Source organism: Budorcas taxicolor, chromosome 10, assembly GCF_023091745.1.
Source record: "Budorcas taxicolor isolate Tak-1 chromosome 10, Takin1.1, whole genome shotgun sequence".
NCBI classification, from domain to species: Eukaryota; Metazoa; Chordata; class Mammalia; order Artiodactyla; family Bovidae; genus Budorcas; species Budorcas taxicolor.
Window position 1 is genome coordinate 99,523,892 of NC_068919.1, and position 27,911 is coordinate 99,551,802.

Below are 27,911 nucleotides of genomic sequence, written 5' to 3' on the forward strand. Positions count from 1 at the left end.
AAATTCATGCTAACTAGTCCGATGGAAAAACTTCTCACAAGAGGAAACAAATAATCTCACATGACTGAGCTAAAAATAGTCTTTAGATTGTCAGTCTCAAAACTGAACAAAAATAGGGAGAGCTGTTATAATAATGATATGGCACATTTCCTCCTAATGAAATGCCCTTGAATTTTGTAATAAATTACATAAAGAGAATCCTCTGGGCAAAAAGAAACTACTAGACATGAGTTGCTTTCATAACTAGAGCGACAGCGATAAGAATGCCTTCCGTACTGTCTCGGGCCCGAGCCGTCTCGGCTGGCGGCTTCATTACCGGAGGCGGGCTGGGCTCGGGTGGACGGCGGCTGGGCTGAGGATGCTCCTTCCCGGTCCACCGCCCAGGTTAGAGAACTGCTTTGCTGCTGTCGTCGCTTTCTTTTTCCAGGTGTCGGGGGTATAAATATCTATTTGAAATCACTTTACAAAGTTTATTAGGGCTCTCAGGCGTCCAGGTGGCATTCAGTTCAGTTCAGTTCAGTCGCTCAGTCGTGTCCGACTCTTTGCGACCCCATGAATTGCAGCACGCCAGGCCTCCCTGTCCATCACCAGGTGGCATTAGTGGTAAAGAAATGTAAGAGACACGTGATCGATCCCTGGGTGGGAAGACACCCTGGAGGAGGGCATGGCAGCCCACACCAGTGTTCTTGCCTGGGGAATCCCATGCACAGAGGAGCCTGGTGGGCTGCAGTCCATGGGGTCGCCAAGAGTCGGACACCCCTGAAGTGGCTTAGCAGGACTCTTAGGCCCCCTGGGGACAAGGATAATAGCTTAGGTGGCTTGGTAACCACCGGTACCTGTTGCAGCATCTGACCCGTGGTAGGAGTCCCTTATGTGTTTGAGGGGCATAAGAATAAATACATCAATGAATCAATCTATTGTTTAAGTCAGACTAAACTTATTTTTTAAATTATACCTTTTGAAGAAATTTCACAGTTAAGTTGGAAAATGTGCAGTCAGTTTAATTAGAGACAGGATAGTTGGGTTGTATTGATTTTTTTTTTTTCTATTGAAATTAAGAAACAAATCCTTAGGTGTATCATTGAAGAAGGCTTGATGGAGATTCTTGTTTTAAGTTTTATTTTTGCATTTATTTTGCAGTTAACTTGGAGTGTTGGGTTAGTTTCTGGTGGACAGCGAAGTGAATCAGCTACATGCGCCAGTTTGTGTCTGCTCACTCCAGACTCCCGGTCCACCCCTCCGTGCCCCTCCTTGGCGACCACGGGCTCCTCTCTGCCTGCAAGTCCACTTCTGTTTCAAAGACAAGTTCGTCTGCATCACATGAGGCTCCACATAGGAGCTGGCATATGCTGCCCGTCTTTCCCTTTCTGACTCACTTCACTTGGTATCATCATCTCTCAGTCCACCAGGCTGCCGCCACCGGCATTATTCCATTCTTTTCTATGGCTATTGTGAACACGTGCACCGTCTGCTTTACTTGGTCATCGATGGGCCTCCGGGTTTCTCCACGTCTTGGCTATGGAGAAGCCTGCCGCTGTGTACACTGGAGAGCACGGATCCTTCCAAATGGCCGTTTCGCCTGGATATATCTGCAGGAATGGGGTGGCTGGGTCATCTGGCAGCTGCATTTCCAGGTTTTTGAGGAACCACCACACTCTTCTCCATAGTGGCTGCACCAACGCACATTCCCACCGACAGTGAAGGAGGGCTCTCTCTTCTCCACATCCGCTCCAGCGTTTGTCAGCTGTAGGTTTTTTAATGATGGCCATTCTGACCGGGGTGAGGTGCTGGCTGCTGTTGTTCAGTTGCTCAGTCGTGTCCAACTCTTTAGGACCCCATGGACCGTGGCACGCCCAGCTTCCCTGTCCTTCACCATCTCCCGGGGTTTGCTCAAACTCAAGTCCATTGAGTTGGTGATGCCATCCAACCATCTCATCCTCTGTCGCCCCCTTCTCCTCCCACCTTCAATCTTTCCCAGCATCAGGGTCTTTTACAATGAGTTGGTTCATCGGTGTGAAGTGGTGTCTCATTATAGATTTGATTTACATTTTCCCAATAATTAGTGGTGTTGAGCATCTTTTCATGTGCCTGTATACCATCTATGTATCCTCTTTGGAGAAATGTCTATTTTGGTCTTGATGGAGATTCTTTAAGCCCCTGCCTGGGAATAACCATACAGAAGAAGTTTATCTTAGTAGAACCCAATTATCTTGGAATTTACCTTTGTCTTGAAGTATGGGCAAGCCCCTCTTTCCACAATACCCATTTGGGCTTCCTTGCCTTTCCACTGGGCTCCCTCAGTTTAGCTTGGTTTCCTGTCACCTCACCTATCCTCCCATTCTTCAGTCCATCCATGCATCAGTCTATCCATCTATCTGATCATCTGCCCGTCAAACACTTAGGGATACAGGTATGAACAGCAGCAAGAGCCGACATTTACCGAGTGCTTAATCTATGTCAAGCACTGTTACTAGTACTTTCTGCTAATTAACTTGTTTGATAGTCCAGCATTTCTCTGGAAAATGCAGTTAGAATCCACACTTAGCATTCTAAGCAACAAGGCGCAGCGAGAAGCAACACCCTGTCCAAGACCACACCATGAGGAAGCGGGGGAGTTAGGAGTGGAGCCCAGAGGGTCTGGCTCTAGAACCACCAGCCTGCATACAGTCTCGGCCCTTAACAAGCTGTACATTCCAGGGGGAGAAACAGAATTTAAACACATAATCATGTGATTTGGGCTGTAACAACTTCTTTGGAGAAAAACTACAGGTGCTGCAAGAGTATGTAACAGGGATGTGTAGCCTACAGTGAGGACTTCAGGGAGGCCTCGCTGCTGAGGAGGTGGACCCTTGGCTTGAACTGTGAAGATTGGTGGCGGGGGGGGTGGGGGGAAGCATAAATAGGAGAGACGTTCTAGGCAGAGTAGCATGTGCAGGGGAGAAGCATCTGTGTTGAGGCAGAAAAACTGCCCGAGGGGCCTTTGGTACCTACTGACGTCAGCTCAGTGCAGTCGCTTAGGCGTGTCCAACTCCCTGTGACCCCATGGACTGCAGCACGCCAGGCCTCCCTGTCCATTACCAACTCCCGGAGCTTGCTCAGACTCATGTCCATCGCGTCAGTGATGCCATCCGACCATCTCATCCTCTGTCAGTATGATCCAAGCTCTAGCACGAGCCTCTTCCGCTGTTCTCCATCCTGCTGACTCACCCCTCGGTCACCCAGTCACAGAAGTCAGGTGTCCAGGAGACAGCCTTATCATCTTCTCCCTCACCCAGCGCCCAGCATGCCCACTCCTGCCACCCCGCACCACCAAATTTAACTCATTGTCCCCACCGATCTATCAAATCTACTGGTTTCTTTCTGATCCCAGCCTGCCTCCTGAATCCAGACCACTTTCACTTCTTGCTTCAGTGTTTGCAGCGTTCCCTTTGACCCAGCACACTCTTCCAGGCTGCACTCCAGAACGCCTCCTGTCTGGCCTCCACACGACAGCTGGGGTCCTCACCAAAAAAAACCTCTGGCAGCCTCCCACTGCTGTCAGGAGAAGGACAGAACCCCATGCCCTGGCCCGCGCACTGTGATGTCAGCGCTCTGCTGGCTGCACGCTGCGCCGCACGGCCCCACAGCCCCCACTCAGCCTCCCTAGGCTTGCTCTCCCTCTTCCCGGAGCTCCCTTCCCCGCCACTCTGCTTAATTAGCTCTTAGCCTGCTGGCTCAGCTGGTAAGGAAACCATCTGCAGTGCAGGACAACCCCCAAGTTCGATTCCTGGGTCGGGAAGATCCGCTGGAGAAGGAATGGGCTACCCACTCCAGTATTCTTGGGCTTCCCTTGTGGCTCAGCTGGTAAAGAATCCGCCTGCAATGCGGGAGACCTGGGTTCAATTCCTGGGTTGGGAAGATCCCCTGGAGAAGGGAAAGGCTCCCCACTCCAGTATGCTGGCCTCCATGGAGTGGCAGAGTCAGACACGACTGAGCGACTTTCACAGTCATCCTTTAGGTTTCCATTTAACCCTCAGCAAGCCCATCCTGTGACCCAGCCTGGGTATCTGACCTCATTAACATCTCCGCTTGAACAAGATACCTCTCTCTAGTGACTGAATTGTGTCCCCAGATTCATACACTGAACCTCTAACTCCCTGTACTCGGATGCGACTGAGTTTGAAGACAGGGCCTTTAAGGACCCAACCAAGTTACAGTGAGGTTGTTAGGGTGGGCCCGATCCAGTGTGACCAGTGCCCTTGTGAGAGGAAGAAATGCAGACACACACACACACACAGGGGAGAGGCCCTGTGAGGGCTCCCAGAGAAGGCTGCAATCAGCATGCCACAAAGAGAGGCCTCAGATGGAGCCAAAGCTGCTGAGACCCTGATCCTGAACTTCAGCATCCAGAACTGCGAGGCAACACATCCATCCCTGCTGTTTAAGTCGCTCAGTCTGCAGTCGTCTGCCATGCAGTCCAAGCAGATTAACACACTCTCTCTCACAGAAACTGTCAGAGCTGAAGTTCAGTCCAGTCCAGGCGCTCAGGTGTGTCCAACTCTCTGAGAACCCACGAATTGCAGCACGCCAGCCTCCCTGTCCATCACCAGCTCCCAGAGTTCACTCAAACCCATGTCCATCGAGTCCGTGATGCCATCCAGCCATCTCATCCTCTGTTGTCCCCTTCTCCTCCTGCCCCCAATCCCTCCCAGCATCAGTTATTTCCAATGAGTCAACTCTTCACATGAGGTGGCCAAAGTATTGGAGTTTCAGCTTAGCATCATTCCTTCCAAAGAATATCCAGGACTGATCTCCTTTAGAATGGACTGGTTGGATCTCCTTGCAGTCCAAGGGACGCTCAAGAGTCTTCTCCAACACCACAGCTCAAAAGCATCAATTCTTTGGTGCTCAGAATTCTTCACAGTCCAACTCTCACATCCATACATGTCTACTGGAAAAACCATAGCCTTGACTAGATGGACCTTTGTCGGCAAAGTAATGTCTCTGCTTCTGAATATGCTATGTAGGTTGGTCATAACTTTCCTTCCAAGGAGTAAGCGTCTTTTAATTTCATGGCTGCAGTCACCATCTGCAGTCATTTTGGAGCCCCCAAAAATAAAGTCTGACAGTGTTTCCACTGTTTCCCCATCTATTTCCCATGAAGTGATGGGACCAGATGCCATGATCTTAGTTTCTGAATGTTGAGCTTTAAGCCAAGTTTTTCACTCTCCTCTTTCACTTTCATCAAGAGGCTTTTTAGTTCCTCTTCACTTTCTGCCATAGGGTGGTGTCATCTGCATATCTGAGGTGATTGATAGTTCTCCTGGCAATCTTGATTCCAGCTTGTGTTTCTTCCAGCCCAGCATTTCTCATGATGTACTCTGCATATAAGTTAAATAAGCAGGGTGACAATATACAGCCTCGACGTACTCCTTTTCCTATTTGGAACCAGTCTGTTGTTCCATGTCCAGTTCTAACTGCTGCTTCCTGACCTGCATACAGGTTTCTCAAGAGGCAGGTCAGGTGGTCTGGTATTCCGATCACTTTCAGAATTTTCCACAGTTTATTGTGATCCACACAGTCAAAGGCTTTGGCATAGTCAATAAAGCAGAAATAGATGTTTTTCTGGAACTCTCTTGCTTTTTCCATGATCCAGCAGATGTTGGCAATTTGATCTCTGATTCCTCTGCCTTTTCTAAAACCAGCTTGAACATCTGGAAGTTCATGATTCACATATTGCTGAAGCCTGGCTTGGAGAATTTTGAGCATTACTTTACTAGCATGTGAGATGAGTGCAATTGTGCAGTAGTTTGAGCAATCTTTGGCATTGCCTTTCTTTGGGATTGGAATGAAAAGTGACCTTTTCCAGTCCTTCAGACACTGCTGAGTTTTCCAATTTGCTGGCATATTGAGTGCAGCACTTTCACAGCATCATCTTTCAGGATTTGAAATAGCTCAACTGGAATTCCATCACCTCCACTAGCTTTGTTCATACTGATGCTTTCTAAGGCCCACTTGACTTCACATTCCAGGATGTCTGGCTCTAGATGAGTGATCACACCATCATGATTATCTGGGTCGTGAAGCTCTTTTTTGTACAGTTCTTCTGTGTATTCTTGCCACCTCTTCTTAATATCTTCTGCTTCTGTTAGGTCCATACCATTTATCTCCTTTATCGAGCCCATCTTTGCACAAAATTTTCCCCTGGTATCTCTAATTTTCTTGAAGAGATCTCTAGTCTTCCCCATTCTGTTCTTTTCCTCTATTTCTTTGCATTGATCACTGAGGAAGGCTTTCTTATATCTCCTTGCTATTCTTTGGAACTCTGCATTCAGATGCTTATATCTTTCCTTTTCTCCTTTGCTTTTCACTTCTCTTCTTTTCACAGCTATTTGTAAGGCCTCCCCAGATAGCCATTTTGCTTTTTTGCATTTCTTTTCCATGGGGATGGTCTTGATCCCTGTTTCCTGTACAATGTCACAAACCCCATTCCATAGTTCACCAGGCACTCTATCAGATCTAGTCCCTTAAATCTATTTCTCGCTTCCGCTGTATAATCGTAAAGGGATTTGATTTAGGTCATAGCTGAATGGTCTAGTGGTTTTCCCTACTTCAATTTCAGTCTGAATTTGGCAATAAGGAGCTCATGATCTGAGCCACAGTCAGCTCCTGGTCTTGTTTTTGCTGACTGTGTAGAGCTTCTCCATCTTTGGCTGCAAAGAATATAATCAATCTGATTTCGGTGTTGACCATCTGGTGATGTCCATGTGTAGAGTCTTCTCTTGTGTTGTTGGAAGAGGGTGTTTGCTATGACCAGTGTGTTCTCTTGGCAAAACTCTATTAGCCTTTGCCCTGCTTCATTCCACATTCCAAGGCCAAATTCGCCTATTACTCCAGGTGTTTCTTGACTTCCTACTTTTGCATTCCAGTCCCCTATAATGAAAAGGACATCTTTTGGGGGTGTTAGTTCTAAAAGGTCTTGTAGGTCTTCATAGAACCATTCAACTTCAGCTTCTTCAGCGTTACTGGTTGGGGCATAGACTGTGGGATTACTATGATATTGAATGGTTTGCCTTGGAAATGAACAGAGATCATTCTGTCGTTTTTGAGATTGCATCCAAGTACTGCATTTCGGACTCTTTTGTTGACCATGATGGCTACTGCCTTTCTTCTGAGGGATTCCTGCCCGCAGTAGTAGATATAATGGTCATCTGAGTTAAATTCACCCATTCCAGTCCATTTTAGTTCGCTGATTCCTAGAATGTTGACATTCACTCTTGCCATCTCCTGTTTGCCCACTTCCAATTTGCCTTGATTCATGGACCTGACATTCCAGGTTCCTATGCAATATTGCTCTTTACAGCATCAGACCTTGCTTCTCTCACCAGTCACATCCACAGCTGAGTATTGTTTTTGCTTTGGCTCCATCCCTTCATTCTTTCTGGAGTTATTTCTTCACTGTCTCCAGTAGCATATTGGGCACTTACCAACCTGGGGAGTTCCTCCTTCAGTATCCTACCATTTTGCCTTTTCATACTGTTCATGGGGTTCTCAAGGCAAGAATACTGAAGAGGCTTGCCATTCCCTTCTCCAGTGGGCCACATTCTGTCAGACCTCTCTACCATGACCCGCCCGTCTTGGTTGGCCCCACAGGGCATGGCTTGGTTTCACTGAGTTAGACAAGGCTGTGGTCCATGTGATTAGTTGACTAGTTTTCTGTGATTATGGTTTCAGTGTGTCTGCCCTCTGATGCCTCTCGCAACACCTACCGTCTTACTTGGGTTTCTCTTACCTTGGACGAGGGGTATCTCCTCATAGCCGCCCCGCCTGACCTTGAACGTGGAGTAGCTCCTCTCTGCCCTCTTGTGCCGGCCCGCGCAGCCACCACTCCTTGCAAATTAACTTTCATTATTTGACTGTTGTCTCCCTAATAAGAATGCAAGCTCTGGAAGGACAGGAACTGGGTCTGGTATTGCCCACCATGGGATCGCTGGAGCCTGGCACGGTGTCTGGCATGTGGTAGGTGCTCAGTAAATACTTGGTGCATGAATGAATGAATGAATGGACAAGGAAAAACATCTGAGTGGGGGGACTTCCCTGGTGGTCTAGGGTTCAGAATCCGCCTTGCAGTGCTGGGAATGTGGGTTTGATCCCTGCTCAGGGAACTAAGATCCGACAAGCCACAGAGGAAGAAGCCCGTGGGTCACAACTGCTGAGCCCATGTGCTCCAGAGCTCATGCCTCACAACTAGAGGTCCGTGTGCAAGAATGCCAAAACGGGGACTCCATGCAGCTACATAAATAAATATTTTTTAAAAACGTCTGAGTGAGTGGATGAAGTCACACAGAGAAGGAACAGTAATTACGTGGTTTCATCTTTGGGAAGATTCATTTTGGGGCTGGGTTGCCTCTAGAAGCAAGGGCACCTTGTACTGGCTAATCTGAGCATTAACAGGCACTTATATAATTTCACGAGACACAGTGAACTCCCAGAATTTCAAGTTTTTAGTCCCCCCGAGAAACACCGATCGGTGAAATTTAATCTCATGGATTTCATATTTAAAGAGGCAAATATCTCTCTCTAGGGTAAAGGAAAAAAAAAAGATAATTTTAAGAGACATAAAGCCAGCATCCTTACAATTGGAAAAAAAATATCTTCTTTGGATCAGTCCACGTTGATTAATGGCAAGCTTGATTTCCACTTGGAAAAATGTCCTCGCTGGTTTCCACCCAGGGTCATGACACAGTGAGAGCAGCGTGGAATCGCCGCGCGGGAGGGGGGGCTCACACGTGGGAACGTCTGTCGCAGTCTTAAGAGGAGCCTTCTTTTCTGAGAAAGTCATTATTCACTTAATTATTCATTCTGTTTATTTACTGTATAGTTATTACACATAAATATGGTGCAAATCCCCAGAATCCTCAAACACCAGATGCCAATTTCCCTCTGCGCTCCCAAAAGACACAGCCAAGCCATCACTGTGAGAATTAAAACAACAACAACTAAAACCCAATTAAAATTGTGCCAGCATGTTCATTTCCAAAATAAAAACCCTGCAAATGAATAAGCTTTTAGTCACTCCCCTGACTGCTCCTGCAAAAGAACAAACACAAAAAAACTTTAAACGAAAACTGGCGTATAATTAGTATTTAAACCGCAGCTACAATGTACCTTGTAGCTGCACAGAAAGGGCATTGGCTGAGTCAACTTTGCATTCTCTCTCTCATTTTCAAAACGAAATGATTGAAGAAAACGGCATTTTGCTTTTCAGAATTCAGATGTGTCTGGCGAAAGCCCAGTGATGCTGGAGGCAAAAGCCAAGATGGAGGTATCAGGGTAGGGTCTTGGATCCGCAGGCCACGCGACCTCCGTCTCCTAAAACGTGAGGGGCGCTCACACCCAGGAGCATCCCCCCATCTGAGTACACGGCTGGGAGTATGAGGGGGTGAGTGTGCCGCTCACACTCTTTGAAAAAGGGCCAACAGAGCACAGAAGAGGCATGGCCCCCTTTGCCGGGAGTGCAGAGAGAACCCCAGGACGGACGGCAGTGCAGGGCTGGCCGTGGACTGGAGGGCCCGTGTGGGTGTGGGGAGGAGGAGTGTGCCCGTGTATAAGTGCTTTGGCGTCGCCGCTGTTCAGTCGCTCAGTCGTGTCTGACTCTGCGACGCCATGGACTGCAGCACGCCAGGCCTCCCTGTCCATCACCAACTCCTGGAGTTCACCCAAACTCATGCTCATCGAGTCAGTGATGCCATCCAACCATCTCATCCTCTGTTGTCCCCTTTTCCTCCTGCCTCCAATCTTTCCCAGCATCAGGGTCTTTTCCGATGAGTCAGTTCTTCGCATCAGGTGGCCAAAGTATTGGAGCTTCAGCTTCAGCATCAGTCCTTCCAATGAATATTCAGGACTGATTTCCTTTAGGATGGACTGGTTGGATCTCCTTGCAGTCCAAGGGACTCTCAATAGTCTTCTCCAACACCACAGTTTGAAAGCATCAGTTCTTCAGTGCTCAGCTTTCTTAATAGTTGAACTCTCACAACCACACATGGCCACTGGAAAAACCGTAAGTGTAAATGTTCCCCAGTCACCAATCTGCTGGTGATACCGGCTCCACAAGGAACCAAGAGGCCGTTTCAGTGAGCGTGTGGCTGGTGCCCTGCAGGAGAAAGTTGCTGTGCTGGGGAGACCCGTCTGGCTGGCTACACTCATACCCGCATCAGAGTCTGCCTGCAGGGTCACCGTGAGGCCTGAAGGGATCTCAGAGATGCAGGCAAATGAGTCCGTCACTGGAAACACGTGAAGCTCTTCTGGGCAGGCCAGAGGCCCTGAGCTCAGGCCTGGAGGGCCAGGGGGCCCCATTCTCCGCGTTGCGGTTACCAGGACAGACTCAGGAGACGGCCTGTGCAGGTTCAAGCCCCAGGTCTGCCACAGGCCTTCGCTTCTCTGTGCTTATTCCTGTCCCGACAACGAGGATCCCGCCTGGGTCTTAGAGTTGCCATGAGAATTAACTGGCGGTTCGTGTGAAGCGCTGAGAGCTGTGTCAGCCGGTGGCAGGCCTACACAAAACACTGGCTTCACCATCATGGGGAGAAAGTTCCAGTCCCTGCGCAGCTTATCACAGGACTAAGCTTTGCTGGAACGCTGTTGTTTTCCCTTTTGTCTTTCCAAGGCGGCTGATAAACGGTTTCACTCTTGAGCAACAAAATTGTTGCTATTCCTGGCACCTCGGATTAGAATAAACTCATTGCTTTCTGTCTCCCAATGCCTCATGGCCATTTTTATTACCTGCTGCAAATATTCTCTGCTCACGTAGCCTATTTTGGGGGTTTTTGCTGAGAAGGCAAAAACATTTTCTCATCTGTTTGGCAACCGTCGTGTAAAGGATCAGGTCCATGAAAGCACAAAAGGGCTTCACTAATAATATATGGAACTGGAACTGCATATCATATTTCATTATTGCTTTCTTACCAATATAACATTAAAAACCTGTTGCTGCTTTAAGAATTCCTAGGCATGAAAGCCTGGTAGATTAAGTTATGGCTCCGATTAGATATATTAAACAATTACATCCATGGTATCAAGAAACATGATAGAACTGAGAAAGTCAATTTAAACGAAAATAAAATCATTGTGTCTTATGCTTCAATTTTCAAAGCAGCTGCTCCTTTCAGTCAGCGTTGATGTGACTTCACTCTCTGAGGTCTGAAGTTGAGTGCTTGCAGTCCAGACCCTTCCCTCCAGATGGGCACCTCAAACTGAGTTGCTCAGTGGCTTCTCTTGGGTGGGGTGCAGGGTGCAAGGGGAGATGAGGAACCAGGGGTGGAGGGAGTGGAAGGTTAAGTGTGTGACTGATGAGTTTACAGCCACACCACTAGTCAAGTTAGGTACCAGCAATGGTAGGATGCCCGTTCATAAGACATAAAAACACCAAACTGGAAGATCCCTTCAGTTCAGTCACTCAGTCGTGTCCACTTCTTTGCGACCCCATGAATTGCAGCATGCCAGACCTCCCTGTCCATCACCAACTCCCGGAGTTCACTCAGACTCACGTCCATCGAGTCAGTGATGCCATCCAGCCATCTCATCCTCGGTCGTCCCCTTCTCCTCCTGCCCCCAATCCCTCCCAGCATCAGAGTCTTTTCCAATGAGTCAACTCTTCACATGAGGTGGCCAAAGTACTGGAGTTTCAGCTTTATCATCATTCCTTCCAAAGAAATCCCAGGGCTGATCTCCTTCAGAATGGACTGGTTGGATCTCCTTGCAGTCCAAGGGACTCTCAAGAGTCTTCTCCAACACCACAGTTCAAAAGCATTAATTCTTTGGCGCTCAGCTTTCTTCACAGTCCAACTCTCACATCCATACATGACCACAGGAAAAACCATAGCCTTGACTAGATGGACCTTTGTTGGCAAAGTAATGTGTCTACTTTTGAATATGCTATCTAGGTTGGTCATAACTTTCCTTTCAAGGAGTCAGCATCTTTTAATTTCATGGCTGCAGTCACCATCTGCAGTGATTTTGGAGCCCCAAAATACCTTAGAGACAGCTAATCAATCATTTCCCAAGGTATAATCCATGGAACATTAGTTCTTTAAGACGGCTCTCTCTGTATATCCACACATGTATACACACACACACACACACACACACACACAGAGTTACATGGTCCATCAAAGAAGTGTGAGACACTGCATTCTACTGTCTCCTGGGAGTTCCACAATGGGCTTCAGCATTTTAAAGTTTCCGTGAATTTCTACAGTAAGAAAACCCCCATTTGTCGTGTTTACACGTCCACAGTCCTCTTTATTATTTTTGGTTGTGCTGGGTCTCCGATGCAGCGTGGGCTTGTCGCCGGTTCCGGCAGGCTCGGGCTGGTCTGAAGCTGTGGCCTTCGGGCTTCTCGCTGCGGTGGCTGCTCGTGTTGCGGAGTCCCGGCCGTAGGGCGAGAGGGCTCAGTAATCGCCGCTCGCGGGCTCAGCGGTTGCGGCGCACGGGCTGTCTGTCCACCGCACGTGCGATCTCCCCAGAGCGGGCATCAAACCCGCGTCTCCTGCATTGCCAGGCAGGTTCCTTACCACTGAGAAACCAAGGAAGCCCCCTTTGTCATCTTCGACCAAATGGTTCCTGAGCTTTCTCGGCCAGAGCACCCTGTGTTCATATACCCCTCACTTACGTCTAACCAGCAATGCGCAGTCTTACCTAAGTCAACTTTCTCCTGGAAACTGGAGGAAGAAACTGAGGCCCGAGAGGAGTGTGTGCCTTGCCAAGGAGCATAAGAGGTAGCCGCTGAGCGAGGGGACTTCAGAGCTCTGCCTCTCAGAGCCATTCCCCTCTCACTGGTCAGCGTGCACAGACCTGTCGCGCACCAGGCCGGGGGCCAGCACGAAGGACGCAGCGAAAAGAGAGCCGGCTTCGGGGAGCGGGTGACCCAGAGTGGGAGGCGGAGCTGGAAAGGCACCGATCACACCACGACGCGGGAAGGGCCCGGACAGGCCCGCCGCGGGAGTGAGTCCCGAAGAAAGGAAGGCTCACCCCCTAAAGCAGTTAGGGGCTGCCAGTCACAGGAGGTGGGGTTGGCATGGGGCCGTGAGGGGTGAGCAGGAGTTTGCCTCCGACTGTTTTCTCTTCCTCAACCCCTTTCTAGGGAGACCCCACTGTACCTCCCTTGTGCGGGTGATGCTGCCAAAATCAGCACAGGACTCGTCACCTGATCGGACCAGGCTCAGGGCCCCAGAACAGCCGGTCCAGAGGCTGGAGGGCGCCCTCCGGGAGCCGCCGTGCCGTCCCGCAGAAACGTGCGCAGTGGCGCCGCGATGGCGCTGTCAGTGTGGCGGCCACAGTCCCACGCAGCCAGTTAACAACCGAACCCCAGCTCCCGGATACGGCTCTTCAGGGAGGAGGTGAGTCTTTCAGGCATATGTGTCGGTAGCTTTAGACAGCACCGTTCTAGACGGATTGACAGATTCACTTTGTGATTCCAATTTAAAATACAAGTTAGCTTAGACTTCTGATTTTAAGTTCAAATTCAAGTTTATACTATTGAAACATTCAAGAGAATTAAGACATCAGATTCCAGAGTTTTCTTAATTATACTTAAAATTTAGTTAACTACATGGAAAGATGTATTTGTTCACCGGAGAACTGAAGAGCTTAAAAGAGAATTGATTCAAGGATTTGAAAACATTCAAAATAAGTCCTCTGACCATGGAATTAGCTGGAAATCAATAACGAAAACGAAAAAGCCCACAACTTTTAAAAATGTAACAAATCATTTCTGAATAGCCGATGTGTCAAAGAAGAAATAAAAACAAATTAGAAAACATTTTGAAGAAAATAATGAAGACAAGGTATATCAAGACTTGTCAGATGCAGCTAAAGCAGGGCTTAGAGGAGGTTTATAGTCTTAAAGTATTAGGAAAAAAGACTGAAAATCAGTATAGTGTCTGTCTTTCTCTGTATGATTTATCTCACTTAGCATGCTGCTGCTGCTACTGTTGCTGCTAAGTCACCTCAGTCGTGTCTGACTCTGTGCGACCCTGTGGACTACAGCCCACCAGGCTCCCCCGTCCCTGGGATTCTCCAGGCAAGAACACTGGAGTGGGGTGCCATCGCCTTCTTCTCACTTAGCATAATGCCCTCAGGATCTACCTATGTTGTCACAAATGGCAGCTTTTCTTCTTTTACATGGCTGAGTAATATTCCATTGTATAGGTATTAGACACAGAGATATCTTATATTTCCTTTGTCCATTCATCCATCAGTGGACACGTGGGTCATTTCCACATCTCGGCTGTATTAACATATTAGCTGGCTTTTTGAGACTGGCCACAGGGAGAATCCAGGAGCCATACTTCTGGGTTTTCTCAGTGCTGTAGGAATTATGAAGCTCAGAAGAAGTATAAAGGGCTTTCATTTCAATAGGTCCAAGGCTAAGGGAGTTTGTTCTTTGAAAGGTTTATCACCAGCAGTTTCATGGGCAAGATCAATACTTTTTTCTGCTTTTCCGAGCTCTTCCAAACACAATTCAAGGGCAGATCCATGAGGCCTCTTCTTTGTCAGAAACCAGCCCATATAACCGGACGTGAACATACTTCTGTGTGGCAAAAGCCTGAGTCCAGTGGACATTGCTGAGAGTTCAGAGTCTTATAAAGGTGCCATTAAGGCTGCAGTCCATGGGGTCGCGAAGAGTCGGACATGACTGAGTGACTTCCCTTTTACTTTTCACTTTCATGCATTGGAGAAGGAAATGGCACCCCACTCCAGTGTTCTTGCCTGGAGAATCCCAGGGACGGCGGAGCCTGGTGGGCTGCTGTCTATGGGGTCGCACAGAGTCGGACACGACTGAAGTGACTTAGCAGTAGCAGCAAGTGGTGATCTTCTGGTTTCTGCCAATATATCCTACAACATTACTTTGAAAGGCCATCTACCCCCTTTACATATTTTTAAAATTCATTTATTTACTTTTTGGCTGTGCCTTATAGCATGTGGGATCTTAGTTCCTCCACCAGGAATCAAACCTGCACCCCCTGCATCAGAAGCTCGGAAACTTAACCACTGGACCACAGAGAAGTCCCTACATATGTTTAATTGACATCTAGGCTTTTATTATAAATTAAACAGTGGCAAGGGATACAATTTCCACCATACAGTCACATCTGAAAATTTTTAAATAAACTTTTATTTTACAACAGTTTCAGGTTTACAAAAAAAAAATTGAGATGATAGTGTAGATTTCTCACATGCCTCACACCCAGTTTCCCCAATTATGAACATCTTATGTTAGTACTATACATTTGTTAGAATTAATGAAATAATATGATACATCGCTATTCACCGAAACCCATGTTTCATTCAGTTTCCTATGGCTTCTATCCAGTGTCTCTCTCCTGTTTCCAGGCTCCCATCTCAGCTCTCACGTTGCATTGACTTGTCACATCTCCTTAGGCTCCTCTTGGCTGTGACGTTTCTCAAGGATTCTTTGTTTTTGACCTTGACAGTTTTGAGAAGTGCTGGTCAGGTATTTTTCAGAATGTCTCTGAGTTGGGATTTGTCTGCTGTTTTTCTCATGATTGCACTGAGGTTGCGGGGTTTGGGGAGGAAAGTCAGAGAGGCTGAGTGACGTTTTCATCACGTACATAAAGAACACAGTGTCGACAAGATGTACCCCTGTTAATGTTGACCTTGATCACCTGGCTCAGGTGGTTAGCGTCAGGCTTCACCACTGTTCCTGTCTGCCCTCCTCCATCTGGTACTCCCTGGAAGGAAGTCACTATAGGCAGTCCATACTGCAGGGATGGAGAGTCGCGCCCCCTCTCTTTGAGGGCAGGGCACCTACGTAAATTATTTGGAATTCTTCTGCAAATGAGATTTGTCTCAATTCTTCCATTTATTTATTTATTCCACCATTTACTTGAATCAGTATGGACTCACAGATATTCATTTTATACTTTGGGTTATAATCAATACTTCTTTGTTACTCAAATTGTTCCAGCTTTGACCACTTGGAAATTTTCTAGAATTGGTTCTTGTGTTCCTGTGACATACCCGCCCAGCAATATGTGGTTGCTTTGGTTTTTGCTTATTTTTTAATTTTTGTTTTGTTTTCTGAGTATGTCCTCTTTCTAGCACTACAGGATGACCTAGGTTCATCTTATATATTTTGCCACACACACACACAAATCCCTGTGCCTTCCCTATTCAACACCCCTTGCCACAAAAACCACTGATAATTACTGGTCTTTTAGTCATCACTATATTTTCCCCTTTTCCAGGATGTCATATTGGTGCACAGCGAATGTAGTCTTTTCACTTTTGACTTCTTTCACTTAGAAATATGCATTTAAGAGTCACTCGTGTGATTTTGTGGGCTGATAAGAGCTCATTTCTTTTAATCACTGGATAATAATTCCATTGCATGGTTGTACCACATTTTGTTTACACCCTTGTCTCCTGAAGAACATCTTGGCTGCTTCCAGTTTTGGGTGATGATGAGTAAAGCTGCAATAACAGTCTTGTGCGAGTTTTCTTGTGGAGAGAAGTTTTCAAATCAGTTGAGTGAAAAAAACAATTTGAGCAGAAAACCAATGAACAACAATGATGGCTGCATCAGTTGGCAAGACTATGTTTAGCTTTGTAAGACACTGTCAAACTGTCTTCTGAAGTGGCTGTGCCATTTTGCATTCCCACTAGCAATGAATGAATAGAAACTACTGAACCAAAAGTTAAACTCAGAAAGAGGAGAAGGAGAGGGAATGAAAGGCATGTCAGATAGTGTCATCAGTATAACACATGTATAACCGGATTCTGAGAGTGCACTTTCTTCCAGAATGTCATGAGAGAAGTGTTTGAAGAGATAATTGTCAAAAAGTTTTCATATTTGATAAAATGCGTAAAATACACTAGAACTTTAGTCTCAATTTGCAGTGGGAAGCATTGGAATCTGTTGACACAAGTTTGGACATTAGTCACAAAGCAGGTCAGATAGAACCCTGGATGGTGTAATATATGGAATTCTATTTATGGGTGTGGTGGGGAGAGTAGGAACAAAGGCAAAAAGGAAAGAAGGAGGGGAGAGAGAGAAGGGAGAAGGAAGGAAAGGAGGGGAGGAGAGAGGGAGGGAAGGAGGGGTAAAGGGAGGAAAAGAAAGACAAAAGAAAGAACCTCAACCCACAAGGAGTGTCGGCGGCAGCAGCGAGACCTTGCTGAAGAGATTGCCTCGAGCACTATTTCTGCCATGATTAACCTCAGAAACATCGTTTAAATTCAAGGTTGGCTTCCTTCTTTAAAACAAAGAAAACGATCAAACCTACAATAGCTGTTATTATGATAATGCTTGCAGTGTGTCTCTAGACCTTTGATCAATTTTTTTTCTATAAGTTAAACAGTATTGAAATTGTTCTGCCTAACGAATATACTACAGCAAACCTAACTGGTTTGTTCTCCTTTGAAGTCTTTTTCTCCCACCAAGTATCAGTAAATCATAAAATAAGGAGCATATTTGGATTTTGGTTTATGTTTTCATATAAATTAGTCTGCATTTTCTGTGAAGTTAATGTTCTTTTTGATTCACACTTCTGAGCATTTTACCAATTTAGCAATCCAAGAGAAAGTTAGATTGAACACTCCATATTTTATTATGTTAAACTGTTTTCAGCCAGTTTTGAATCCTTGTGGCCAAGCCAATTTAAAAGTGTTTTGTAAGAAAGGTCACTTCATGAGCTGCTGTTCCTCATGCCGTTAAATTTCCATTTGTATGTATTTTAACTGTCTAATTCTGCAGCTCTAAACAGATTTCTCAAAAGTTACAAACTAAGAAAAAAGGAAAGCAACCAGCTGTTTTTATTAACCCTAAATTACAATTCTGTGACGCATGAACCCTGAGTACTGCTGATGGTTGAAAATGCTGTTAAAAATTAATGCACGTAAGTGAGTGATGCCCAGTGAGCATGCACATTTATTTAAAAAATACTTCCACTGTTCAGGGCACTTCCCTGGTGGCTCAGACGGTAAAGCATCTGCTTGCAATGTGGGAGACCTGGGTTCAATCCCTGGATCAGGAAGATCCCCCGAAGAAGGAAATGGCAACCCACTCCAGTACTCTTGCCTGGAAAATCCCATGGATGGAAGAGCCTGGTGGGCTAAAGTTTATGGAGTTGCAAGGAGTCGGACACGACTGAGCAACTTATCTCCCCCCGTCTCTCTCTACACTGTTCAGAGCATTTCATCATCTTTGAAAATTGCCCTTCCAGCTGGCAGCACCTTTTAAAAGATATTGTCTCTGGTAGCAAATCTTTGTCTTTTGAAAGTGGGTTTGATTAATAACCCAAGGTAATTTGGGCTAAGCTTGGTCATGTGCAAGATGGGAATTAATATTTAATACCAGTCATGTGATGGAAGCTTGACCCAGGATGGCCAGTGAGTCTGGATAAACTCATTTTGGAGCAAAAGCAAAGTGTGGCCAAAGATGATGGCCTAGAGCCACAGATCATCTTCCCGCTGGGAGTGATGCAGTGGGATAGAAGTTGTTTGTGCTCAGTCAGGCTGACAGGTTTGATCACCACCCTACACTCCACCCATCGCCACCACTCAGCCTGCACCAAGTTGCTGAGACTCCGAGATGGTTTCCTGTTAAAAAAGAGGATGCAAATGTCTGTCTCATCAATTTTCAAGGATAAAATAAAAGAATACAGAACACCTAGCACAATCCGCCCCCGTTTTTCCCTCTGAAGGTGACAACTAGGAAGGGAAAAATATTCATTAGGATGAAGGTGGTCCAGTTTTTTAAATGGAATTTTAGCTTTGGTTGTATTTCTCTATTATCTCATCTGATATGAATTCCAAGGGTATTTGTTGGCCTCCAATTTGGGGCAAAGATCTAGCTGTTATTTTGGTGTTTCTAGGCTAAGGGTCTGTGTGTGTTGAGTCACCTGGTTGTGGGATGGGATGGTGGAGGTAGTGGTGAAGATAAAGCTGAACAGACAAGTAGAGACTAGATTAGGGAAGGTTTTGAATGGCATATTAAGAGTTGGACATGACCCAATAGACAGGGTCACTATAAGGCTTTGAGAAGAGAGAAAACCACTTCTAGCTGTGCTTTGAGAAGATAGCTGGCATGCTGGACTGTTCCATGGCGAGGGCCTGCTTCTTCCTTACCAGCACCTCCTCCGCTCATCTTCACACCAGTGAACAGAGGGACACATAGAGGGACCGACGGGAACAGAAGACCAGGCGGGATGGAAGGCGGTGTCTCGGAGGTCTCTGCAGATGCAGGCTCAGGACGCCGCGGGTCACTGGACGCCACCGCAGGGGAGGATGGGGAGACGGGAGAGCTGGGAGGGCTTCCGAGGCGGCTGGCTCGGTGATGGCTTGTGCGGGGGAATGGGGTCGGCGCCATTAACAGAAATAGAAGACGCAGAATGAGAAGCCAATTTTGGAAATCAGGGAAAATGAGTCCAATCTTAGTTCAATGAGCTTATAGGGAGGCGGAAGTGTCCAAGAGGCAAATGAGAACACGCGTCTGGGTGGAGCAGAGACCCAGACTGAAGGCAAAGGCGTGTTGGTGGAATCGCACCGAGAAAGGCGGCAGAGAATGAACTCATCCCTGGAGAGGCTGTTGGCCTAGCAGGCTGGCCAGTTAGAGGCCCCTGGTGAATACTAACGCCTGTGAGAGGGCCCAAGACACAGGAAGAGAGTGGGGAGAAACAGGCCCAGAAATGTCACAAGAGAACAGCGCTACGGAAGCCAAAGAGAGGAGGACCCCAGAGAAGGGACAGCGGGATGAGGTCTGAGAGGGGCCGGTGGGTTTGGGCCCTGGTGGATCACTGGTGACCTCTGAGAGATAGCCTCCGAGTTGCCGCAAGGGGAGCCTGAGGCTGAGGGTACTGAAACATCAGCTCTCCCTGATACCCCTGAGGGAGAGAGAATTGGCAACAGCTTCCTTTACCCTCTTTGGCTACTTCTGAAACCATCAACTCAGAATGGACTTGAACCCATGGTCTTTTAACTGAGATCACACACATGGTGTCAGGACTACATGAAATCCCTTGGACTGCAAGGAGATCAACTGGTCCATCCTAAGGGAGACCAGTCCTGGGTGTTCTTTGGAAGGAATGATGCTGAAGCTGAAACTCCAATACTTTGGCCACCTGATGCAAAGAGCTGACTCATTTGAAAAGACCCTGATGCTGGGAAAGATTGAAGGCAGGAAGGGAAGGGGACAACAGAGGATGAGATGGTTGGATGGCATCACCGACTTGATGGACGTGGCTTTGGGTGGACCCTGGCCGTTGGTGATGGACAGGGAGGCCTGGCGTTCTGCGGTTCATGGAGTCGCAAAGAGTCAGACACAACTGAGGGACTGAACTGAACTGAAACCATCAACTCAGAATGGGACTTGAATCCACGGTCTTTTAACTGAGATCACACACCTGGTGTCAGGACTACATGAAATCCAGGTTCTTGATGTCTCATTGCAGAAAGAATTCAGTGAGAGATAAGTGACAGTAAAAAGTGGATTTATTTAGAGAGAAACACATTCCACAGAGTGTGGGCCATCTCAGAAGACCAGAGCAGACCAGGGTACGGGGTTGTCAGTTTTTACAGGGCTGGGTAATTTCATCACCTAGCGAGTGGGAGGAGTATTCTAGCTATTTTGGGGAAGGGGTGGGGATTTCCAGGAGTTGGGCCACCACCCACTTTTGGACCTTGATGGTTGACCTTGGGCCTGCCACGGTGCCCGCGGTGTCTCATCTAGCTTGCTGTTGTATTATGATGAGCGTGCCCAGAGGCTCAGGGTCTAGAGGCGGGCGGCCTGTCTGCCATCTTGGACCCGCCTGGTTCTAGTCAGTTTGCCGTGTCTGCCTGTGTCCCTCTTTTAAAGGCTGTGCCCTGCCCCCTTCCCTCCCACTTCCCTTCTCCTTAGTCTGTTTATTAGACTCTTTTCCTCTGTTGCCCCAGTGAATGTTGCTGTTACCTAGGACTCTGTCCTTGGCTCTGAGCTCCTAACAGTTAGGGTTCTCTTGGTTTCAGATAACAGAGAGCAACTCCAGCTGGCTTGAGCAGAAAGATTTACTGGAAGGAAAGAGGGTTACCTCATAGGACCCAAAGGGCTATGACCGGACCTTGTGTACGCGCTTTCCCCAGAAACCCAGCACCGTGGGGTTTCACTAGCTCCTTCCTTGTTCCCCTCTCGGTGTCTATTTCACTTTCTGCTCTCAGTTGCAAACCAGCTGCCTAGGTTTTCATGCCACGTGGTGGCAAACACGCCTGCCCCTTGGCCCAGGGTCATACCCACTCGCTCGGCCAGAGGAGCGAGCTATGCCTCCCTCGCTCGCCCCTGGGGTCTTCTGGGGGAGAGGCTGAGCGGACCCACTTGCACAGGTGCCCATCTGTGGACCATTCAATTGAGGCACACCAACGGGTGGACAGTGCAGACGAAACCACGTGGCTTGGGGTGAGGGTGGGGCAGCGGCCCGGACACAGGAAACTGGGGCAAAGCTTACAGAAGGAGGGCTGGGGCTGGGTTCTGGGGGGCCACAGGGGGACGGTGACATGAGCAGCTTCTCAGCTCCCCTCCCTCCTTTGGTCTCTGCTCTGCCCCGAGACCTGGCCCTCCTCGGTATCAAATCCTGGAGGTGCCCTCCCTCCTAGAGAAGGTCCAGGTCATGTGGCTTTCTTCTGGAAAAGAAAATACAATGACCTCCCCTGGGTGGCTCAGACAGTAAAGAATCTGCCTGCAATTCAGGAGACCTAGGTTCAATCCCTGGGTCAGGAAGATCCCCTGGAGAAGGGAATAGCAACCCATTCCAGTGTTCTTGCCTGGAGAATCCTGTGGACAGAGGAGCCCGATGGGCTACAGTTCATTTGGTCACAAAGAGTTGGACACGACTGAGCGACTAACACACACACACACACACACACACACACACACACACACACACACATTCTATTTGACTTCCTCTCCCTGTGACCAGCCCTCAGCAGACGTGGGTGAGTGTCCAGGGATCAAGCTTATATTCTCAAGATGAATCAGAGTTGACTGATCCCGAGCCAGTTGCAGCCTCTTTATCTAGGGTGTCTGCCCTTGGGGCGGGACAGATCGCAGGCCGGCTCCTCTCGAGCGTGCTGCGAGGCTGGCGGGGGCCATGGGACAGGGGCCCGGTCCAGAGGCGCGTGTGCTGTTGGTGCGTGTTTCCCTGGAAACCCAGCTGCACAGCTGCCCTCCCAGAGTTAGACTCCAGAGGCGAGCCCAGTATTTCCTAGCAAATTCCTTTTCCATCTAAGCTGGTCTGGGGGAGGTTTCTGTCACCGAGACCAAGGCACGCCTGGACTAACCCTGGGTCGGAGGAGATGCCCAGTGGCTGTTCCCACCCTGGCCTCCTGCCTGCCACTCAACGGGAGGACGTGACTTCTCCTTCTCTCCTGTCATGTCTCCAGGGAGAAATAAGGTCCAAAGAGTCATTGCAATACAAGGTTGTGGTATTCTGGCAGTTACTGAATGCTGGCATTTTGTTGGTGAACTACTCTAATTTTTAAATTAAAAATTGTAAAAGCAGGATCACTTATGTACTGAGATGAAGACCAATGACTCAGCTATTCAAATTACAATAAAAATGCTTGCTGAATAAAACTGCCCAGGGGCTTTTCATCAGTCAGAACAATTTGTCCAAAATCACACATGATGCTGAACAATACTGCTGATCTCCTTTTTTCTTGAATGATACTTCATTTATACTTCTTAATGGTTTTCAAAGTTTTCTTCATTTTGGATGCTTAGCATATGCTAACTTTTGGATAAGACTTTATTTTTTAACAACCTTTTTATTTTGGACTCGTTTTAGGTTCATAGGAAGATTGTGAAGCTAGGAGAGAGAGTTCCAACACGCTTGCACGGTCTCCTGTGGTGAATATTCTCTGAGTGTGTCCTTGGCTACGATACATGGGTCACAGTCAATGGACCAATATTGATACAGTGTTAGGAACTAAACTCCACACTCACTAGTGTTTACCTCATGTCCTTTCTTCTGTTCCATGACCCCATCCAGAACGCCAAATTACGTTTAGCTGTGAAGTCTCTTTAGGTTCCTCTGATTTATGACAGTTTAGTAAGTTTACCTGCCAAAAATCTGTTAGAAGGATGCTTGGTTAATGTTTCTATTTGACAAATTTACATTTTTCTTTGACCTTTAAACCTTTTAAAATTTGACTTAAACTAGATGTTTTCACAGTGTTGTTAATGTTTGGGATTCTGAACACTTCCAGATAAAATATTAGTATTGATATGAATATTTATTTAAAATAAGTGCTGAATGTCCAGGGTCATAGTCCCTAGATCCCAGGTGTGGATGGGCAGAGCATGGAGGACAGGTACACAGATGGCTAAGACCCTTGGTGCATGGAAGAACCTTCCAGAACCAGTCAGAGTCCAGGAGAGGGCAGCCCAGGGCTTGCTGTTCTGCTGCAGAACCCCAGGCCCAGGCCATTCTAATGGATTCTGAAGATAAGTTTTTGTTCCCACCCTATTCTTCCTCTGTGTGTACAGCTGGAAAAGACTTACTAATTACAGCCCAATCTGTCTCTCTGTCTTACATAGTGAGTGCTCTAGGGCCATTTTTTGGTGATGATTTTGATGAATACTAATGATACATTGTAGACTTCCCAGGTGGCTCGTTGGTGAAGAATCCACCTGCTAAGCAGGAGACAGATTTGATCCCTGAGTTGGGAAGATCCCCTGGAGAAGGAAATGGCAACCCATTCCAGTATCCTTGCCTGGGAAATCGCATGGTACCTTTTCTTAGAGAAGTCTTTAGTCTTTGTTTTCCAAAAGCCTTCCTCACTGCTTGGAACATAGTCAACACTCAGAACGTGCAGGTGCTATTATTTGATCAACCGATGCTGAATGCACGAAGGAAACCGGCACTGTTGGCAGGGAAAAACACCCTCTCCTTGGGGGTTAGGACCTGCTGAGGGCCAGGGAGCCTCTGGGTGGGTGTCGAGGACCAGGAAATGAGTGGAGCCTCCCTGCGTGTGATGTGGGTGGGAGTCGGGGGCTACAAGTGAAGAGGAAGGGTTGGGGACGACCCCAGTGGCAGTGCCAGCAGCAGCCGAACTTAGGGATGACTTATAATCATAATAACCACCTCTAGGAGTCTGAGATACAAGCAGTCGTGAGCATCTGCAGACCATATAAAGAGTTTAATGGAAGGTATGACACCATCGCTAGGGTGCAATCTGACATCTCTTTACATCACCATCTATTCTGGTCTCCCTACAAGTTGCATACAAGCAGTACACCATACTTAGGCTTGCTTTTGTCCAGAGTTCATGGCATATTCGAAGTCTTTAAAGCTGACATGACCATCTGAGTCTTGATCTACTTCCCTGGAAAATGAAACAGAAAGTGATTTATGGTGAGTTTCATCCTACTTCCACACTTTACTTCTCTGTCTTATCTGCAGGAAGGCTGAGGTCAATGGCTATCCTTTTTTTTTCCCCCTTGCATTGATAATACCTAAAGAGAGAAGGAAAGGAAAGGAAAAAGTATTTATTAAAACCTACAGAAATGATATATTCAATACATTTAAAGGAATGTCACCAAGTGTAAAAGTTATATTTTTTATATTAAAAAAGGCAGGAGTGATGGTTTTTCTAGCCATCCTGCAATTTTTTTCTGTGATATGTCAATAAATATACATGCATCTGTCAACCAAAAAAGCAAGGCAGGAGGCTGCAAAGAAGAGAGTTTATCCGGATTCTGGAAGAATTGCAATTCAGGAAATACAGACTTCGGTAACCCTGAAAGTGTCCTGAAAAAGAGATGAAAAGCCACAGGGTTGTTAAAAGCTGCCCAGTGACAACTTGATTGACTCTGACTCAAGCCAGAAAATATTTGTCCTTGAGGACTCACAAGTTGTTTCAGAGTAAGAATCCAGTAAGTATCTTGAGTTTCTGGAAGGTGCTCTGGATGACAAAGGACCTTGATGTCTGTAAGTCACACTTCCTTACTGATCTCCTGGCCCCATGGCAGAGAGCTCTTAGCAACACCAACACCATTTTGATTTTTCCCATCATACACTGCACAACAGAAGTGTGGAGTAAACAATTAAGAGGTAAGAAAAACCTTTTGGGGTCCAGTGGCTGACTCCCTGCTCCCAATGCAGGCGGCCCCGGTTAGATCCCTGGTCAGGGAACTTGATCCCAAATGCCACGACTAAAAGACCCTGCATGCTACTGCTAAAAAAAGATCATGCAGGCCACAGTTTAAAAAAAGAGATCTCATGCTCGACGAGGAAGATTCCACAGGCTGTAACTAAGACCTGAAGCAGCCAAACGAATAAATATTTTAAAAAAGGAAAAGCATTTTGGGAGTAAATAACTATAGTGACTGGCATCTTGCCTCGCACTGCCTTCATCTCACTGAATCTGTGCACAGATGCCAGGATGCGCCCATTCTGCAGACAGTGATGTTCAATGTGCTGGTAGGATCACTGTGTTGGTAACAGATATGGAACTCAAGTCAGGATGGTTAAATTCCCAAACGTGGGCTTTACACTCTATTCCACACACCTCCCTATGTAAATAGGATGTTCCAGACAGAAGTGGTTGTGTTGCAATCACCACGCAGCTAACTCAAGCTCCAGGAGTTTTCATTGACTTCATTCGTGGCCTCGGAAGCTCAGTTAATTCCTCACAAACACCTGATAAGCTTTTCTGAATCCTAGGAAGAGAGGTGAAGGCGTGAGCCTCTGACTGGTCGGCTGAGGGTGTGGGTGGCCTCAGCTGGGTTGCGCCTAAGTGTCCCTAGGGCCACTGAGACAGGGGCATTGCTCCTTTGAACAGGGAGCAGAGAAATGGTGCTCAGTCCCCCTAGCTAACATAACACATGGCAGAGGGAGAAAATCGTGGTGTAAGCAATACGTTCGGCTGCTACCAGTGAAAGCTGTGCTTCCTTTAAGCGTATGTTTGAGAGGGAACTGTTGAGCTGTGATCACAGCTCTTCTTTGGGGGGCATTCTAAAACAATGCATTGCCAGCCTTATGTGGTGCTCCTGGGTTGGCACAAACTACATTTTGTGGAAACAGCAAATGGTATCAACCAGGACAAAGGGCTTTTTAAACCAAAGACTGGTCCAAGTAACAGACCCACTAATCACTGTAATAGTTTTAAAGCAGGCTTTTAAAATATTGAATTCTAAAATAAACTTTCTGAATATTTCATGCCAAAGTCTCTGAAGTCTATAATGGTACGGGATAGAGTGATAATAATTTTTCATTCTTTTGAAGAAAAGAAAAATCCCTACTTCTCTGCCCCAGGGCGAAACCATGTTGCAGTATGTTAGTGTAAAATGACTGCAGACTGCAAGGCCCATTATTCTTGCTGCTTCTTTTGGTGAAATATACATGACAATTTCATGCTGTACAGGACCAAAAGCGGAATGTCGGATGTCTTCTAAGGGATTAGAAATAATCAGTATCACATGTTACTGACTACAGAGTATAAATCATCCCCTTTATTAAATTAGATAATTGAAGATTCTTAATATTGCCTAAGTATTTTTTCCCAAGGAATTGGATTAGATAAATGACCTTTTTTCTTTCCACTCTGAACTGGCATGATTGAACTATAAATCTCATAGGGTGAGTTAAGTGGATAACTTAGAAAAGTAATATTTAGGATAAACTGTTTCTATATATATGTGTGTGTGCATTTATTCACTTATTGAGATGCTGAATACTTGTAGAAAGGAAACCCCTTTGCCTGATTCTCTCAGTAAATAACCTTTCTGTAATTGCATTAACTTTTTATTTTTCTTGCTATCTTTGCCAAAGCTTCCCATCATAAAATGGTTACAATATAACCAAGAGGTATTAGAATGGGAAAGTTTATTCATAAAGCTTAGAGCGGCATTTTTATAATGAATGGAGGAGCGTCATGTTTATATTTAGAATGAGACATGGTAAAATACCGTCTCCTCATCACATACATATCATGGTCGTCTCAAGGAGAATGAAGAGGAAATTCACACTTCAGAGCTATACTTTTAAAAGCTAAAATACTGTTTTTCATTGCAGACAGCATTATTCTAAACAAGGACGCTCTCACAGCACCCACACTCAGTGCTGTGTGATGGAAGAGCAGATGTGCTGGTGGGCAGAGTCGGTGGTGCTGAAGAGATGAAGCCGACGTCATTATGCAAAAAGTTTCATCGTTTCTGTTTACGCTGTTTAACCCTGAAAGGAGTACACTCTCCTCCTGAAACCAGAGTGTGCTGTCTTGGCGTCACTGACACACGTTCAGCACTGAAATAGTCCACCTCCAACTAGAAATGAGCGCTGGGAAGGCAAGAACTTTCTCTTGTTTGCTGCAAGGTTCCCATCTCTTGGCCCACAGTCGGCAATGACTGTTTATAGAGTGAACGAGTTTGTAAAATAAGGGAACCTGCGGAGACAGTGGATGGCACTGTGGAATATCCACTGCCTCTCCGGAGGTTTGGGGGGATTAAAGAAAGTACGTCCTCACTGTTTGAGTCGAAATCCTAGGCAGAGAGATAATACTCTATCGCTCAGAGGCCCGTAAGGGATGGCCAGTTGCGGTCTCCATGCCCAACTGCATTTTGTAAACACAGACCAGATGCAAGAGAGTCCAAGTGAGAGACAGACTCCAAAAACCGAGGTTGCCTAGAAGAGCAATGAATGGGAGGAACCCCTTGAGTGTCAGGCTGAACTATTAAGAGACAAAGAGTGGGAAGCTGGAAACCATAGCAAAACACTGGACACGTCTGCATCTGACCTGCCCTATAGCTGAAGCCCAAGGACTTGAAGCCACTGAAGTAACCGCTCTTTTACTGGACATAGGAATATATGTCTATATATATACACACACACAAATGAAATAGAAGCCTGAATACACACACACACGCTTCCCTAGTGACTCAGTTG

The 27,911-nt window shown here is 46.7% G+C and overlaps 1 protein-coding gene across 4 annotated transcripts in view; it reads right to left on the reverse strand.

The window, feature by feature from the left end:
* EFCAB11 (EF-hand calcium binding domain 11) overlaps nt 1-27,911 on the reverse strand; it is a 214,550-nt gene that overhangs the window by 16,630 nt on the left and 170,009 nt on the right. The window contains exon 6 of one of the 4 annotated variants that reach the window (XM_052646723.1): nt 24,157-24,354. The exons of the other annotated variants lie outside the window; for them this stretch is intronic. Within the exon in view, the coding sequence (XP_052502683.1) occupies nt 24,273-24,354 (82 nt within the window). The 3' untranslated portion in view covers nt 24,157-24,272. Of the gene's footprint in view, nt 1-24,156; nt 24,355-27,911 lie in introns of those variants that run through there. 4 annotated transcript variants of the gene reach the window in all.